Source organism: Coturnix japonica, chromosome Z, assembly GCF_001577835.2.
Source record: "Coturnix japonica isolate 7356 chromosome Z, Coturnix japonica 2.1, whole genome shotgun sequence".
In the NCBI taxonomy this organism is placed as follows: Eukaryota; Metazoa; Chordata; class Aves; order Galliformes; family Phasianidae; genus Coturnix; species Coturnix japonica.
The window spans coordinates 60,551,830-60,568,112 of NC_029547.1; the positions used below are offsets into that span (position 1 = coordinate 60,551,830).

General features: G+C 36.1%; 1 protein-coding gene across 1 annotated transcript; it reads right to left on the reverse strand.

Moving 5' to 3' along the window:
• Positions 1-109: 109 nt before the first annotated feature.
• LOC107306608 (intraflagellar transport protein 74 homolog) lies at positions 110-12,653 on the reverse strand. Its single transcript, XM_015849908.2, has 10 exons — positions 12,501-12,653; positions 11,463-11,525; positions 10,618-10,761; positions 9,958-9,998; positions 8,494-8,573; positions 6,240-6,293; positions 5,357-5,454; positions 4,303-4,429; positions 1,005-1,168; positions 110-418 (listed from the first exon to the last, which is right to left on the reverse strand). Exons 3-10 carry the CDS (start codon positions 10,735-10,737, stop codon positions 125-127), a joined length of 978 nt encoding a protein of 325 aa, XP_015705394.1. The 5' UTR covers positions 10,738-10,761; positions 11,463-11,525; positions 12,501-12,653; the 3' UTR covers positions 110-124.
• Between the last annotated feature and the right edge of the window lie 3,630 nt (positions 12,654-16,283).

Below are 16,283 nucleotides of genomic sequence, written 5' to 3' on the forward strand. Positions count from 1 at the left end.
CAGAAAGGAAAGTTATCTGATCCAAATAGTGGGAATTTTGTTTTCTCTTTACTTTCTTCCTAAATGAGACTGATGCTCACTAATTTTGAAATCCAAAGCTTTCAATAAATTTATCAGCACAGTATCAATTTCTGTTTAAAATCAGAAAATTCAGCTGTGCGTTTTCAATGCATTCTTTTAATTCTTTCTGAGGAGGAACAAACTCATTCGGTTCATACAATGCTTCATGTGTATGAGGGAATGAAACAGTGATATAAACAACAGAAGTGAAGATTTGTAGCTCGAGCTGTACCTGCGAATATGTCTCATTCTCCTGCAGCTCTCTCTTTAGGGTCTCATATTCTGCATTCAAGGTTTCCATTATTTTCTTGAAACCATGGCTAAGTTTGGTTAATTTTTCCTTGTCTTCCTGTAGTCTCTAGTTGAAAAAGAAATACAAACAGATGAATGAGTGAATTCATTTGCTTTGGGCTACAGACAAATTATTCTCATTCAACTTTCGAAATGGTAACTTTTTCTCCTTTTAGAACAAGACCCTACACCTAAATAAGTCACATTACTTTTATGTAAACAGTGCATACCCTATCACAATGAAAGCAGTTATGAACAAGTTGTGAGCCTAGACAGTGCTGTACCTGAATAAGTACAAACACAGACCGTGAGAATTCGTAGGAAATTTATCGCCAGTGAAACAAGAACTGCTCCACGTGGAATTTGTTTTCAAGCAAATTAAGGACAACATAATTATTTCCCCTTTTTTGTGCAAGTTTGGTTTAGTTTGCTAAATTCAAGCTTACAGGTAGTCATTAGTTACAGCAGAAAAGATCAGAAGAATTAGTAAAATAAAAGGGAAGTTCTGTGGGAAGGAAGTTATCGGAAGGTATTCAGCCCATTGCCTGCCACAAGTACCTAGTTACTATGTCTGGATTACAGTTTTCTAAGTACTTGACAACAAAAAATCCCTACATATTCTGTATAATTCCAACCTTCACTCCTATTGTTACCTTTTCCTTCTCTTCTCCTGATGCTTTCAGAGCTGGCAAATCCTTATAAACTTCCAGTTCAGCTGTGGTTTGTTCAATTCTCTCTTTAAGGGAAGCCAGTTCATCAGTCATCTTGCTCTCCAGAAGTTCCATCTTCTGCAGGTCCATTTGCAGCTTCTGACTCTCTGTAACACAATCACTAGTGATTTTTTATGTGAGCAATATAAAGAGTTCCTGCATCTCCCCGATTTTGAAAGTACAAAATTCAATCTCTACAACCATTCTGTACTCCAGACTAATAAATTATTGTATCATATTCCCTGAGTGAAGAATAATGGAAATACTGTGATTTTCTGTATCACAGTATGGTATTTCTCTTTTAAAGTTCCTAGTAGCATCTGTCAATTAGAAGTTTTAAAGCAGCACGAAAATGAGCATGAGAGAACATACAGCATTTTCTTCTGACAGTTGGATAGAAAGGAGCAATAGGGATACAGGAAACAAAAGGAGTTAGGAGCACATAATGAATAGATGGGGTAGATTTTTATTTGGACAGCTATCTGACTTCTCATTCCTGTGTTTTCCTTACAGCCTTGAAAGTTTAAACACATGGATATGCAGTCTTACATGACAGAGCTGTGTCTAACTCAGAATATTAATAATGCAGACCTTTCTGAATTCTAAAGCATCAGGCAAAGTGAGATATTGGAAGGAGTGAGATAGCACAAAAAGCCTGGCGTAGGCTGAGCATCATACTCCACGTTCAGTTTTGTGCTGAATCACTAGGAACAGAATAGGAATATTTTTCTCCCAACTTAACCAGTGCAGTAGAGAACACTACAGCAGAAGGAAGTGAAAATGCACGTGTGAAAGAGGAAGAGCTGACTTTTCCAGAAACTGTGGTTATGTTTTTCTTAGCAGAATTGTATGGGAAAATCTCACCTCATCAAAACCTTAATAAAACTAGATTTTGGGATTCATTTTTCCTCCTCTGTAGTTATGCCACAAATGCATTTCTTTAGAGTGAAATATAGGATTCAACATTCTTTGCCCACAGTAATGAATTAAATGAATAAATTAAAAAACAAAACAACGCAAGCCAAGGTTTTTATGGTGAACATGCCAATACCCAGAAGAACCTACTTCCACAAGGTAAAGCTGAATATATATATATATATATATATGTAAAAGCCATTTATATTAATTCTAAAAAGTTCCATTCTGGCAAGAAGGAGGATACAAAAATAAACGGTTGGAACTGCTTTGGTTGTCTTTGATTCAATGTTTATGCATCCTTCCAACATAAAGGACTTAAAAGAACACTTTCTAGAATATTTTATAACTGCTTATACTTGCTGGTGACTGGTACTGGCAGCATCAGACCCCAAAGCGAAACTGAATAGAGCACCACACGATTTCTCTTGTTTCTACGGAACTGGTGGTTTAAAAACAAATGCTTTTGAACCTCTATAAACCAGAGCTTTAGCGTGAAAACCACCAGAAAGTAAAAGTATATAAAGTATTCAAATGAGAGGGAAATAGCTGTAAAATATCTTTGAATACCTACTTAGACCAAATCACAACACTTTCACTTTTAATACAGTTGTGCCAATATAGTATTTTATTCCTTTAAAATTACATGTAGTTGACTTAATGGAATTCATTTCACATGTAAGGAATAGTGACATCGCACATGTCAGAACACCTGGAAGGACTTTTAGATTCTTCTGCCTGTGTACTGACAAATCGAGGGTGATGCAGCAATGGGCTACTCTTACCCAGTCACAGTGATTGGAGAAAAGGGAAGAAAGCAGAGTGGGTAAATGTTATCCTTATCCAGCAGCAGCCTCAGTGAAAACAAAACAAAACACCAAACTTAAAAAAACCTCACAACTTCTCTTGGGGAAGAGACAGGAAGAGGATGCAGCCCAGTTCCTTCTGATATGCCGTACAGTTGCAGCATCTCACAGGCAGTGTGTACACAGTAGCAAACTCTGTGACCAAACTGTGGTGACCCAGGGAAATGTTTTTGGGAAACTCTGCCACCAGCACTTTTGTTTACTCTTCATGGTTTCCTTTCTTGCATTTTTTTTATATTACTCTGCTGATGGACTTTTTATATCTTAGCTATGGCACGAAAATCCAGGTTTTAATAACAACAAAGTAATCCTGAAGACGACTGTGTTGGAAATCAGGGGCTGGGAAGAACTGAAGCTATACAAACTGAACATTCACTGTATTTTTTACAGAACCCGAAGTTGCTCATTACAGTATCTGTGACTGACTGCTTGTGTTCAGAACTTTACTTCTAAGTTGTTTAAGTTATCTGCTGAAAATTATATACTGCAGCTTCATTCACTCCCCTCACACAGCACGAACTACATTCCTCAATAATTTCTTCTACACTGCCTGTGCTTCCTGATATTGTAAAACATAAGCAAGTGAATACCAATTGAACAACAGCATTATCAATTTCTGTAATATTTTCTGTGTAACAACTTTACAAATATCTGCTTTGCTGTTACAACTTAGGCTCCTGTTTTGAAAATTACTACCCAGCACAGAATGTAACAGCCTTCTAACAAAAAGAATTATGGCTCTTCATACCTACCCCTTCATTTCAGCCAAACAAATAAGGAAAAGCTTGCTGGACCAATGATGATATTGGCAAAGGCTTAGAATTATAAGAACAATCCCACTCTAGGCAATATTAATCAGGAACTAAATAGATACCTGATGCAGATATTAAAGGAAAGTACTGTCTGCTTTTTGAAACTCCAAGTAAGGTCCTGCAAATTCCTAAAATTTAAGCACTTGAGTATTTCCAAAATGAAGTAAAAAATTAATATTCACCTAGCAAAATCAAAGCCTGAGAAGGTGAATTTGAGGTATTCACCACTGTTAATTCTTCCCTGGGACAGACCCTATTAGAAAACCAGTCTGTGTCTAAGTGCTACTAAGAACTACATTTACAAACAACACGAGTTAGATAACTTACAAAACGTTTGACGATTGTGTAAGAAAATTATTTCAAGGTGAATATTAATAACATCAGACTTTTAGCCTATGGAACTTTATGCAGATATATTAAAATATATCTGTTTAACATACACTTGAGCAAACAAGCTGATGATTTATAGTTAAGAATAAGCAAAATACTTTTGAGAAATATAAATAAACTGTTACTCACATGAGTTTAAATTTATCAACCTGACACAGTGTTTCACAAGATTTGCAGATCGTATTATTATTAATGTAACAACTTAGGTCATTTTTAGCTCTTAAAGGAATGGATTTGAAAACCCATTACTGATCTCACCTGTAATCAGATACTTAGCAGTGTTCTGTGACTTCTGCATTTCAGATGATTTGAAAGTCAGGTCTTCCTGCATAATCTTCAGCTCTTGGCTGGTAACAGATGAAATTTGTTTCATACGGTTCACATTCTGTGAATGACCAACAACAAGAATACACTTTGAATACACAAATGTTAACTGGACAACTGAAAAGCTCCTGGCTATTACTTGGCTTTTGCACTACAAAGACTGAAATAGTGGAACGATTTAAATGTAAAAACTTTTCATTCTGTCAGTTCTCAGTAAAAGATGCACTGCTAAATCAACAAAGATTAAACAGAAGTACATCTTTTCAGTTTTAAGGATAAATTGTGTTGCCATATCAAACTCTTCTAAAGCAAATGTTACTGCCTAACACATTCCTTACAGTGTACTAAACTGGAACAAGAGACAATGAATTGATATTATTTGATATTATCAAAACAACATTACTCAGCTGAAAGATTTCTGTAGCAAATAAAAAATATACAGGAAGCAAAAATGTTATCAGGAAAAATGATTCGAAAGTGCAAAGAAAGGCAGACTGCAAAGGGGGGCAATTTTCAAAGTATTTACATTAAATATGACACAGCAGGGTATACCAGACATAATTAAATACATCAGAGAGAACTGGAATATTACCAGTTTTACTGGTGAGTGGTGACAATGCACCTTTGAACTGAGATGTACAGACTTTATGTAAACAAAGCACCGCTGCAGTTCTATTCCAAAATGTTTATTATGAATAGAATAATGGTAATTACAGCACATACAGTACTTACATATGCACTGGTTTTTCTGGTCACAAATATTACCAAACATTCTGAAGTCTTTCCCCAGAAATAAAGAGAAATTAAATACATATTTTTACTACAGCTGTATCTGGTATTTTGTGTGGTTTGGTAATCCTAAAAGATTATTACGCAGATACTTACTGCGAAGAAAATATTAAAAACATCATCTTGCTATATCCATTAATTCTACTGCTCCATGTTTCTGAACGCCTAGATTCCAAAAGAACAAGAGAAATGCTCTTACCCTACTTGAGTGTTCCAGGAGTGCAATAATACTGGCTTCTTTTTGGGCCTTTCTCTCCAGTTCCTGAGCCTTCAGCTCTTCAAAAGTTTCCAGAAAATCTACATATCAACAAACATGATAAAGCAGGTTGCTGTTTACAGGGATACAGCGTAAGCCCTTGGAGTTCTCTCTTAAAGCTTTATTTTAAACTGATATGATAGACATTTTCAGACAGACTACTTTGAGACCAGCAGTCTACTGAAAAAGCAGGTGCTACGGTCTTTGAAACCTGTCAAGTGGTTGCAACAAAAAACAGCCATTTTTTCTCCCTATACACACATTTGCCTAATGACACAAGGTCACCATGAGGTGTAAGGTGAGGGTTTCCATTCCAGGGGACAGGACTTTCATCACCATCACATCTGATACTTATTTGAATGTCCAGCCCAATGCTTGCTGGTCTTCATTTTTCTGAAAGCTACCTACATAAGCAACGAACTAATGGAAGCGGGTAACTTTATTGTCTCCAATGGCTTCCACTAAATAACAAACTCTGATAAGGACATGAAATTCTTAAACACCTGGCATCATCTCTTTCTTGTTAATGTCTTTTTGCTACTTTTACGTGGTCATTCTTGTAAGCGTGTAGGTGAATCTGACAAGACAGCTGCAGTGTGTTCCTATGAGATCTCTGATGTTTGATGGGAAGCTCTGAAACTCACTTTGAGTATTTGTGAATGTGTTGCAAGCCTTAAGATATCAATTACCTTGTTCCGAGAGAGATTATAAACTTCTATGCAAAGACCAGGAGGTAACTTCTCATTAGCTCTAAATCTGTTAACAATACAAGAGAGTCTGTATTTTAATGGAATTAGGTCTAACTTAAGTATATCAGATAACTTACTGTCTATGTTTACTTCTCTCTTCTTCAGCTCCTCATATTTCCAGTTTTCCTCACCTACAAGAAATGTATCATTCAATTAACATTTTATCATCTCAGTCCTGGATCCCCTTAGGTAGGAAAAAACACTGATTAAAAAATAATCGTAATGTGTAAAAAGTAGAGAATTCATTCAGTGTCACTTAATATTGTCACATTGGTTGGTTAATAATACATACACTTATACTAAAAAAGATAATTATCTTAATAAACCATTCTCCATGCAATTTTAAAAACCTTTTAGAAGTGAGGATTTTTGATAAATAACGGTAGGATAAGTACTTGGTTTGAAAAAGGAAGCTGGCAGGATTGTTCTGAAGTAAGGTGAATTTCAGTACTAGAAAAAGTGCTCTTCTGTCCTTGGGTACCACGATTTGTTAAACTTCTTCAGCTTTGTTTAACATATTGGCCATTTCAATGACACTGTCCTCTAACAAAATGGACTTTCATTAGGACATGCAACCTCTAAGCTACAGCACAAGAATCTCATGGAAATAAGTGGGGAAACTCTGCAAGTTGTATTCTGTTGACTCTCTTCCGTTGTCACACACCCCATTCATGTACACAGTCAGGTTACATGTTATGCATTTCTATAAATATGCTATAGGTACACAATTCTTCTGCTGAAAATGGATGATCATTGTGATCCTTTTCAACCCTGATATGACATGATTACTAGCACAACATCAGCACAGACGGATTGTGAGGTATGAACATACCAGCAGCAATCTCAAACATCAGGACAGTCAAACTCTGAAAGCAAATGCTTTCCCAGTCAAACATATTGCCCCTTTCATAGATATACAAGACATTTGACTATCCCTTATCTATTATACTGGAGTAGACTTGGTGGAACCCACTTATAGCTACTTGCAGGTTGCAACTGATGTGCTTTAAATTGAGAATCGAAGTATTATCACAAAATCACAGAATTGTAGGGGTTGGACGGGACCTCTAGAGATCATCGAGTCCAACCCCCCTGCTAAAGCAGGCTCCCTACACCACGTCACACAGGTAGGTGTCCAGGCGGGTCTTGAATATCTCCAGAGAAGGAGACTCCACCACCTCCCTGGCAGCCTGTTCCAGTAATTATTCCAATATTATAGAATCATTATGGTTGGAAAAGACCTCTAACATCAGGAAGTCCAACCATTAACCCATCAGCACCATGCCTACTAAAACACCATCCCATGGGCAGAGCCTTATCTGGAGACGTTCAGCTCCACTGGGGTAGTACCAACATTCCTCTGTCCCAAGTTCTCCTATATGACATCTTTCTTGCTATTTCAGCTATTATTAGGAGAAAATCACCCCTTTCAGAAGCCAGCACTAAAGTTAAGCCCTTTCTGGTCCTCACATAAAGGCCTGAATGAAATTTACGGCCTGCAGTGCCTTCTGCTGAATGACCCTTTCTACATTACTTTTTAAGCACATCTGCTGTTTTTAGAATGGCAGACTTTCTCCAATAATACAGTGACAAACTGATACTCAATAAATTATTACAAGTAAGATGACAAGGTAGCTTTATTCTTCATATCCCGACTGCTGCTTAATATGTTGATGGAGAGCAAGTGCCTTCTCCTACATGTTCTTTAAATCCTGTTTTCCAACAGATAGTTTGTGTTTTTTTCTAGAAAGGTGAAGGAAGTACAAACTAGTAATGAATGACTACATGTAAATCTAACTGTAAGTTGTGTATTTCTTTCACAACTATAACTTTCAATGCTAGTACAAATCCAGATATAGCAGCCTGATATGCTACAGCAGTTGCAATCTGGAGTTAAACTTCGAAGCTAACACCATTTTTAGGCAACTCCCAAGCTCTCCATACTGACATCAACACAAGAAGTTCATAAGACAGATAAAAAAATAGTTAAGTTCTTACTGCTTTGCATATTAGCATTAGTTTAAACATTCTCAATTCCACATTCACTGATAAAAAAATGGGTCAGAAAACCAGACAGTTGTACTACTGTTAATTCGGTAGTTTTACCAATCAAACAAACTTGGTGAATGCCAACATGACAACACTACATTATCATTTCTTGCTTTCTCAGCTTCTCGTTTTTCAGCTTCTCTGAAAAGAGAAGTCTGCAGCTGTAGACACACGCCCATTGCTGAACAGTGAATATTTGCATGAGCACAGAAGTTTCATGAATGTATGTCATGGTATATTTTCCAGATGCAGCTTTGCATCACCTACCATCAGTGATCCTACCTTGATGTTTCTCCAAATCCATATCGAGTTGTTGAATAACATTTTTAAAATGGTTTGTTTTCTTTCTTACTTCTGCCAGCCTAATAAACAGATAATGAAATCCAAAGTTAAAACTGCTTTGTAAATTACATTTCTTTTTAAAACACAGAGAGAAGTATTAGAATCAAACCAGCAAAACATAGTTTCTCAAATGCAAAATAACATTAAAATTACTGTTATTATAAGAGGTGTATGTAATCTGTCTAATCTACGATATCAGTAGATGAGTAGATATCAGTAGATATTGATCAGTATATCAGTAGATCAGTATCAGTGCTGTTGCTCATTTTAATTAAAAACATTTTTTGTGAGCCATCAGTAGCTTTTCTCTTACTCAACTGACCCCTCTGCTGGCTGCAATGCAGTTTTGCAAGAGATGCAATGAAATCAGCAAACCACAACAAAATTACCTTTTCAAATGAAAAAAACAGGTATGTGATCACTAAAATCTTCTAAGCAATTGCCAAATTAAACAGTGTATCAGATAATCAGTCAAAACGGGAAAGAAAGCTTCCTCGGAAACATTTTTCTGTAACCTCTCACACACAATTCTCTGTTAGCATTTATTGTGAAGAATTCTGTTAAATCACTTATCAACCAAAAGTTGTCAAAGTATTAAAAATTAACCAGTGGTTAAAATCAGTAATGTTGCTTAGAATGATTTTCAACTGTTTTTAGGACAGTTAAAGTATCATCTCAAATCTTCTGTGAAGAGAAAGAAAATCATAACGCTCAAAATCACAAAAATTAACACGTGTATAAGGCAAACTAGAGGCAATGGCTGCGCCAGGGGCGATTCAGGCTGGACATTAGGAAATATTACTTCTTGGAAAGGGTAGTCAGGCATTGGAATGCACTGCCCAGGGAGGTGGTGGAGTCACCGACCATGGGAGTGTTCAAGAAACGTTTGGATGTGGTGTTGAGGAATATGAGATAGCTGGGAAGTATTGGTAATGGTTGGACTAGATGATTTTCTAGGTCTTTTCCAACCTTGATAATTCTGTGGTTTTGATTCTGTGAAACCACCAAAAAGATGTAGTATCCAAGAACCAAGAAGTAATGCCCAGTTACTCTTCAATATTGAAATCTGTGTAATCAACTTTGTAACTCTAAAGTCTTAAGAAAGCATAACAAAAACTTAAACACGTCTACAATGGATAGCTCTTTAGGGATGAATGTGTTTTTCAACCTTAAAGAAATTTATGTCACTGCTATTAAGAATCTGTTGTTCCTGATGAATGTTTGAAACAATAAGAAATGTTTTATGCAGACGTAAACTGTGGATCACTATAAAAATTATTTAGCTGAAGCAGGATATATACTGTTCCCTGGGGAAGATTAACACCTGTGGAGGTTGCAGCATGTGATGAATTCAATTTAGTGGCTAAATGAAATGTGTAGCAACAAAAGAATGGGATTACTCACAGTCTTTCCATGCTTGCTATTTCTTGATTATCCTCTTTAACCTGTAAAGAAGCAAAACTTTGGAAGATGAAGTAAAATCTACAAATAAAGAAAGGAAAAGTCTATAAAATTAATTTTTAATTCGTTACAGCAGAGAATAGATTTGGCATGTGAAAACTTGCTGCCATGTTATTCAACAACAGTTCTTCAATGAAGAAAACTGGTATAATCTATGTCTTTCAAGTGCTTCTTTGCTTTCTGAATACTCTCTTAACTATATCATATACCCAATAGTAATGTTCAGTATGATAATCCATGTATGAAAGGCCATATAATACAGTGAAGTTCCTTGTAAACTAACAAACTTCTCTTTGATGAGTACATCTCAAAATGATACTGTCTGGAGTTATGCTGTAATATGGCTCAATAGGATCAGGTTTCTTCACACAAATAGAAACGAACTGGAAAAAGTCAACCAGCTGAAAAGTTGGCTGTGTCAATTTTGTTTTAGATGAATTTGAAACACCTCTTCATTCCTTCATGTATGTAATTCCATGGTTTGCGCTAGTTCAAGAGCTAATAATGACAATACTCAAAGAGAAGGGTGTTCAAATATTCTCATTCCATAATATACCAGTTGACTCAGAGATTCCACTAAATGATATGATTTTATGTTCTTGCCTGTTTTAGTAATCTCTCCCTTTCCTCCTGTGGAGATTCCATGCTCTCTTCCTCAGCAATCATTTGATTCCGACGTTCTTCAAGCTCACTAAGCTTTTCATACATCTGCACTGCCTCCATTTTCACAGGGGAGCTTGCTATTTCCTGTTATGAAAAACAAAGCACCTACTATCGACTTCCAGACTGCAAAAGAACACTGCAGAAATTATGCTCTAATTAAACAACACTGCTCATTGTCTGAAAGTGAAGATTGATCATTCCAAATAGTAGAGAGATAGTATAAAGAATGTACTCTACAATCTAGGGTCAACGTTCAATTTTTTGAGTGAAATATATGAGTCAGTATTTCTTGCTCTAGGAGTTCAACCTCCAACATGTTGAGTACGCTTGCTATTATTTTATAATTTCTAAGGGAACACAAACCATACACAGAATATTCCAAAGGACTTCAAAACGTTTGTGAAAGAAGAAAATCATCCTCCCACATCCTGAAATAACGTTGAAAAATTAAATCTCACAAATCCTTAAGAATATGGATGGTAATTTCACATTTATCTTTGGAGGGTAATGGCAAATCAACCAAAAGTCACACAAAACATTTAACAACTAAATGACTAAAGCTTGGAAACCTCATTATTGCCACCCAAATTTTGTATTTGAGATGTAGTAGAAACACGTTAATACACAACTGATTATAAATTATTGGTGGAAAATAGGAGGCAGTTTTGCCATCCACTTCCAAGGCAAAATCCTACAGTTCATAGAAATTTCAGGAGGAGGGTATTATGTTTTTACACTGGAGTTCCATGAACATTGGTACTCAAGCTTGTTTTTATCATACATACATCTCTCAGAGACGCCTCCTTTATGCTTAGTGCATCCAGTTCCTGCTGTTGAGCAAATAATTCCTAAACAGGAAAAAAATCCAAAATTTAGATTAAAATTACTACTCAATTAAATTACTTTTCATTCTGTAGTCTAGTATCCAGAAGACGCCATGAAACATCATCTTGCTTCTCCAACTTGCTTACATATACATATATAATATTCACTTAAGAACTCTTACTTGTTGTTGTTCGGCAATAACCGAAAAATGTTTGCCCTTCTTTTGCTGCCTTTTTCTTAAAATCAACACTGTGAGAGGAGAGTTTATTCATTTCCTGTTTAGGAATTTATATGTCTAGATTTAAAACACTGAACTAGCCACCACAGCTTATTCATGGTGAAGCAGGACAGGTTTAGTGTCCTGAGTAATGATTCAGCTCGAGATAGCTGGGAAGCACTGTAGCCTTTAAAAGATGTTATTCCCCATTACTATCATGACTAGGCATAACAGGCCTGTCTATGACTGCATGCTAAGAAGACTTCAATGAAAGTTATTCCAACCCTTACTGGCTTTCGAACATTAGAATTAGTGCGAACATCTGAAAATGTTAGAAGGCACCAGTGTGCTGTTATTCAGTACATTCCATACACCACAAACGAGCATGCCCACAAAAAATATGTGTCAGATTTTTATTTTTGTGCACAGGCATTGAAAAATTTTGGCTTTATGCAAATGAAAAAAACCACTGTGATTACTTTTTAACCTTTTGTTCACTTTTTCACATTGCGGTGAGCCACCATAAACACTTACAGGAAGACTTGTAAAATCTACTGTGTCAAGTCTCCCAAATTCGAAAGAAAATGTAATGAAACAGAAATTTTTCCTAAGAAACACGTAAACAGTGTACACATATTTCTTTTATATTTTTCAGGCACTCAGTATACTGCAAAGTTTGTTATTGTATACTCGGTTTTTAATTTAATATTTAAATTGAACCTAAAATGTATGGAGCCAGACTAAGAAACGTTTTAGGTTAAACACTAATAAATAAAACCAACCCAGACAGCTTTTCATTCTCAGCCTTTCATCTCCATATATGTAACTTGATCTTCCATCAGTCATGCCTTTTATTATGTCATCTGCTGCAACTTTTTCACGTTCGATATCTTCTTCCACAGCTTGAATGAACTTTTCTGTGCTGTAAGAACAGTACATTTTTGTGACTTTTTTAGTAAACTACTACTACACTGCTTTTCCAGCCCACTGATGTAAAAAGCAGAAAGACACATTAACATGAGCAATACCTTCACCTCCAACAAGTCTCTAGTTTTCAAACACGATGTGGACTCTGGGAGTAGACTCCCTCAGTTCCTCTATGAGACTAGAAAACGAAATGACTTAGCTCTTTTGCTTTCTCTGGTTAGTGGTGTTTTAAAGAAAGTTGAATCTCAGTGCTCTTTAGAGAGGCAATAAATAAATATAAGCAGTGGCTGTCCCAAAGGATTCATTTATTCAAGATAGCACAACGCTAAATTAAGGAAACGGAAACAGGATTGAGACTTGGAAGTCACAATACATTATGACACATTAAGTAAATAAATAAATAAATAAGTAAAAATTGAAGCATCAGGTAACACAAAATAAGAAGCTACTGAAGTAAAAAAGGTTTCTACTCAGCTACATACTGAGAATGGGAGAATGAAAGAAGGCAATCCTTGTCTAGTTTCCCGCTATGCACTGGGCAGAAATGAAAGCTCTGCAGAAGAGCATGCGTTAGGAGAAAAAATTAGTGGACGCAGTTGTTTGGGTTAGACTTCATAATATTTATTGCATATGTAACATGCTTTCAGATCAGAGCAAGTATCTTCCTTTTCTTCTTAGGGATTTCTTCCCGGCTTACAGGACCATGTCCTTAAAAGCCTGTGAACCTTATAAATAATGCAACTTGATATATAACACACTCCACAGGTTGGGGTATTTTTTTTTTTCAGTGCTGATGTTTCTACCAGCACAAGAATTAAAGCAGCGACATCAGCAACTATTTTAAGCACAGATCTTTACCTCAGTAAGTAAACCCCTCAAAAAAATTTTCTTCATTTCCTGACAACGACATTAAAAAAGTCCAAGTTTTTATCCGTCTCCAAACATTTCTTTAAACAAACAATCATCCATTCTTGCTTGTAAAATATCCAGTGGCATTTTAACTCAGTGCTTCCTATATAGATCTGGAACTTGACACTTGAGATATGCTACCATCAGGCTTTCCTACTGGCTGCAGAACCAATTAAATTGAGACGATTATACAGATTACTCAACCTAGTCAATGTTTTGCTAAGGATATTCCAGTTTCCTATTTTTTTACATGGCCTGCTTATTCATTAGGTACAAAGGTTGAAAAAAACCAAAGTGCTGTTACACGATAATATTTCTTGTCAGTGCACTGAGAAGTCTGTGTGGGTATATGGTGTGCTCAAGAAGCAACAGAAAGGTAAGGCACTTGGCAACGTCTTTTCTTCAAACACATAGCAAAGATTTGCTTTTAATGCTTTCTGTTAGACTGAAAATATATATGTATATCTATATATATATCTTGACATACATGAAAAGTTCAGGAATTGCTACAAGCCTTGTACATACGAAGTTGTTAAGCACACTGTGCTTCAGTAAAAAAACAGAGTACAGTCTTATTCTCTTCCAAAAAGCAGAGTACCTGATTAAGCAGACCTCACTGCCTCCCAGATCTGCTATTTTCTTATCAAAAGCAACAGGAGTTACATTGCTTTTGAATGGTGCAAGTCTGACACAATCCACCAAGGAAATCTGAACAAAATATTTTGGAGCTGGAAATGAACTTCCTAAGAAAAACCCTAATTTTTCAACAGATGTTAAAGAATGGGTGCTGTGTTTTGACTTGGATGTATTTGCAGTGAATTTTAAGACAGAAAAATGATTTTTCCTATCAATGGCATTCCAGTTACTCAAACATGTTAACTCTTTCTTTGAATTTATGAAAAGCATTTAAGCTAAATTACATAGTTAAACTGAATGTTAGCAACTTACAGACTGAGTACCTTTTAAAAAAATACCCAGTATCTTTTCCCCTCTCTATTACTGACAGTAGGTATTATTTTTTCTTTAAATCTGAAAACTATGATAATGCTATTAATTGTATTTCTAGAAGGCATGGTTAATGTCTGCTCTGTTTCTGAACAGCTTTGAAGAGGTATCTCTGAAGTCCAAATGTTCCCTTAAGTTCCAACTGAAACGCAGTTAATATTGGGAACTTTCAAAAACCAGTGTGCTTTTCACCAGCAATACACAAACTGCCTCCAAAAAGCGTGCAAGACACCAATACAGTCTCTGACTACAACAGTTCCTAATACAGCAACATACTACCACTGCTGTTACTAGTATTCCTCATCCCTGGCACTTACTGTATCTCTCTGTGTTTGATGCAAATTTCCAATAAGTGCAAAAATACACAATGGATCAGAGTAGCACACATTCCTCTTTCAAGGAAGTTTGAAAAGTTTACACAGTGATTCAGACAGGTGAATGAGGTCAGTCCTCAGAGACACAAACACACAGAAGCAATCAGATGTGACCAACCTGCCGGTGACTTCACCTACTCCAAAGCTGTCAAAGGCCTTGCCGCACTCTTTTAAAGGATTGATGGGTTTCTTTATATGGTTTCTAAATCTGACTGGCTGCCTATATTTAGTATTCTTCCTTGTTTGTGTAACTGAGCTGCCTTAAGTAAATCGGACCGTGTAAAATTCAGTGAATACTCTGCAAAAAGTGCTTCAAACAAGGATCTCAGTCCTTGTTTTTTGACCTTCTTTAATCTAGAAGATTGAAATACAGGAAGGAGATACTGAAGTTCAACCAGTCTATTTATTTTTCTCCATGAGACTTCATATACGCAGAAGACTAAAAACATCACAAAAGAGATAATCTCTTCTTAGCATAAAATTGTACTTCAGATCTTGCATAACCATGGATCAATTTAAGCTGTAAACGACAAGATTTGACATTCCTGATTAGATCTTGCAAATGATGACCAGTTAAATGGAAGATGGATATGTTACACATTTTCAGAGAGAAATTAACACCGCAGAGAATATTTAATAAGAAAAAACTTCCTGACTCTCAAAAAATATGGAACAAATCTGTAGAAAAACTCCAGAGCAAGAGAATGAAGCATGTCTCCTTAGCCTCCTTAGTAACAACTATGCCTTCATAAAAAGGACATTGCTTTATGTCATTTGTTATTCCATGGATAATATAGAGATTAGAAGATCTGATCATTGAAAGTTCACAGAAAAAAACCTGTGAATTCACACAAGAATATGAGAGATATCTGTCCAAATAAACCATCAATCTAGTACAGCATTCTGCCTCAGTCAGTGAAAAGAAAATAAATTATTTAGGGAGGATGTGAAAGCCTGGATACTTTCTTAGGTTGATTCCTATCGTAGCCTTCCAGTATCCATAACTGCTTTAAGAGGAATATTAACAAGTATACAACAGCCTATTTCTTCAATCCATTTGTGAATCTGTTGTCTATTAACTGTCAGATCAATCCATTCTCTGCTGATAATGCCCACAGGATTTTAGACTTGTCCCAGTCCAGGGAAAGCTCAATGTATTACAGCTGATGACAGTTTTTTCTCTTAATTTTACATTTTACAGTATCTGTGTAAAACAACATGTACCCAGTTACTGTTTATTCTTATGCTAAACTACGTCTACACTGATATTTTCACTGAGTGAGGAGCTTGCACAGGCTGCCCAGAGAGGTTGTGGATGCCCCATCCCTGGAAGTGTTCAAGGCCAGGTG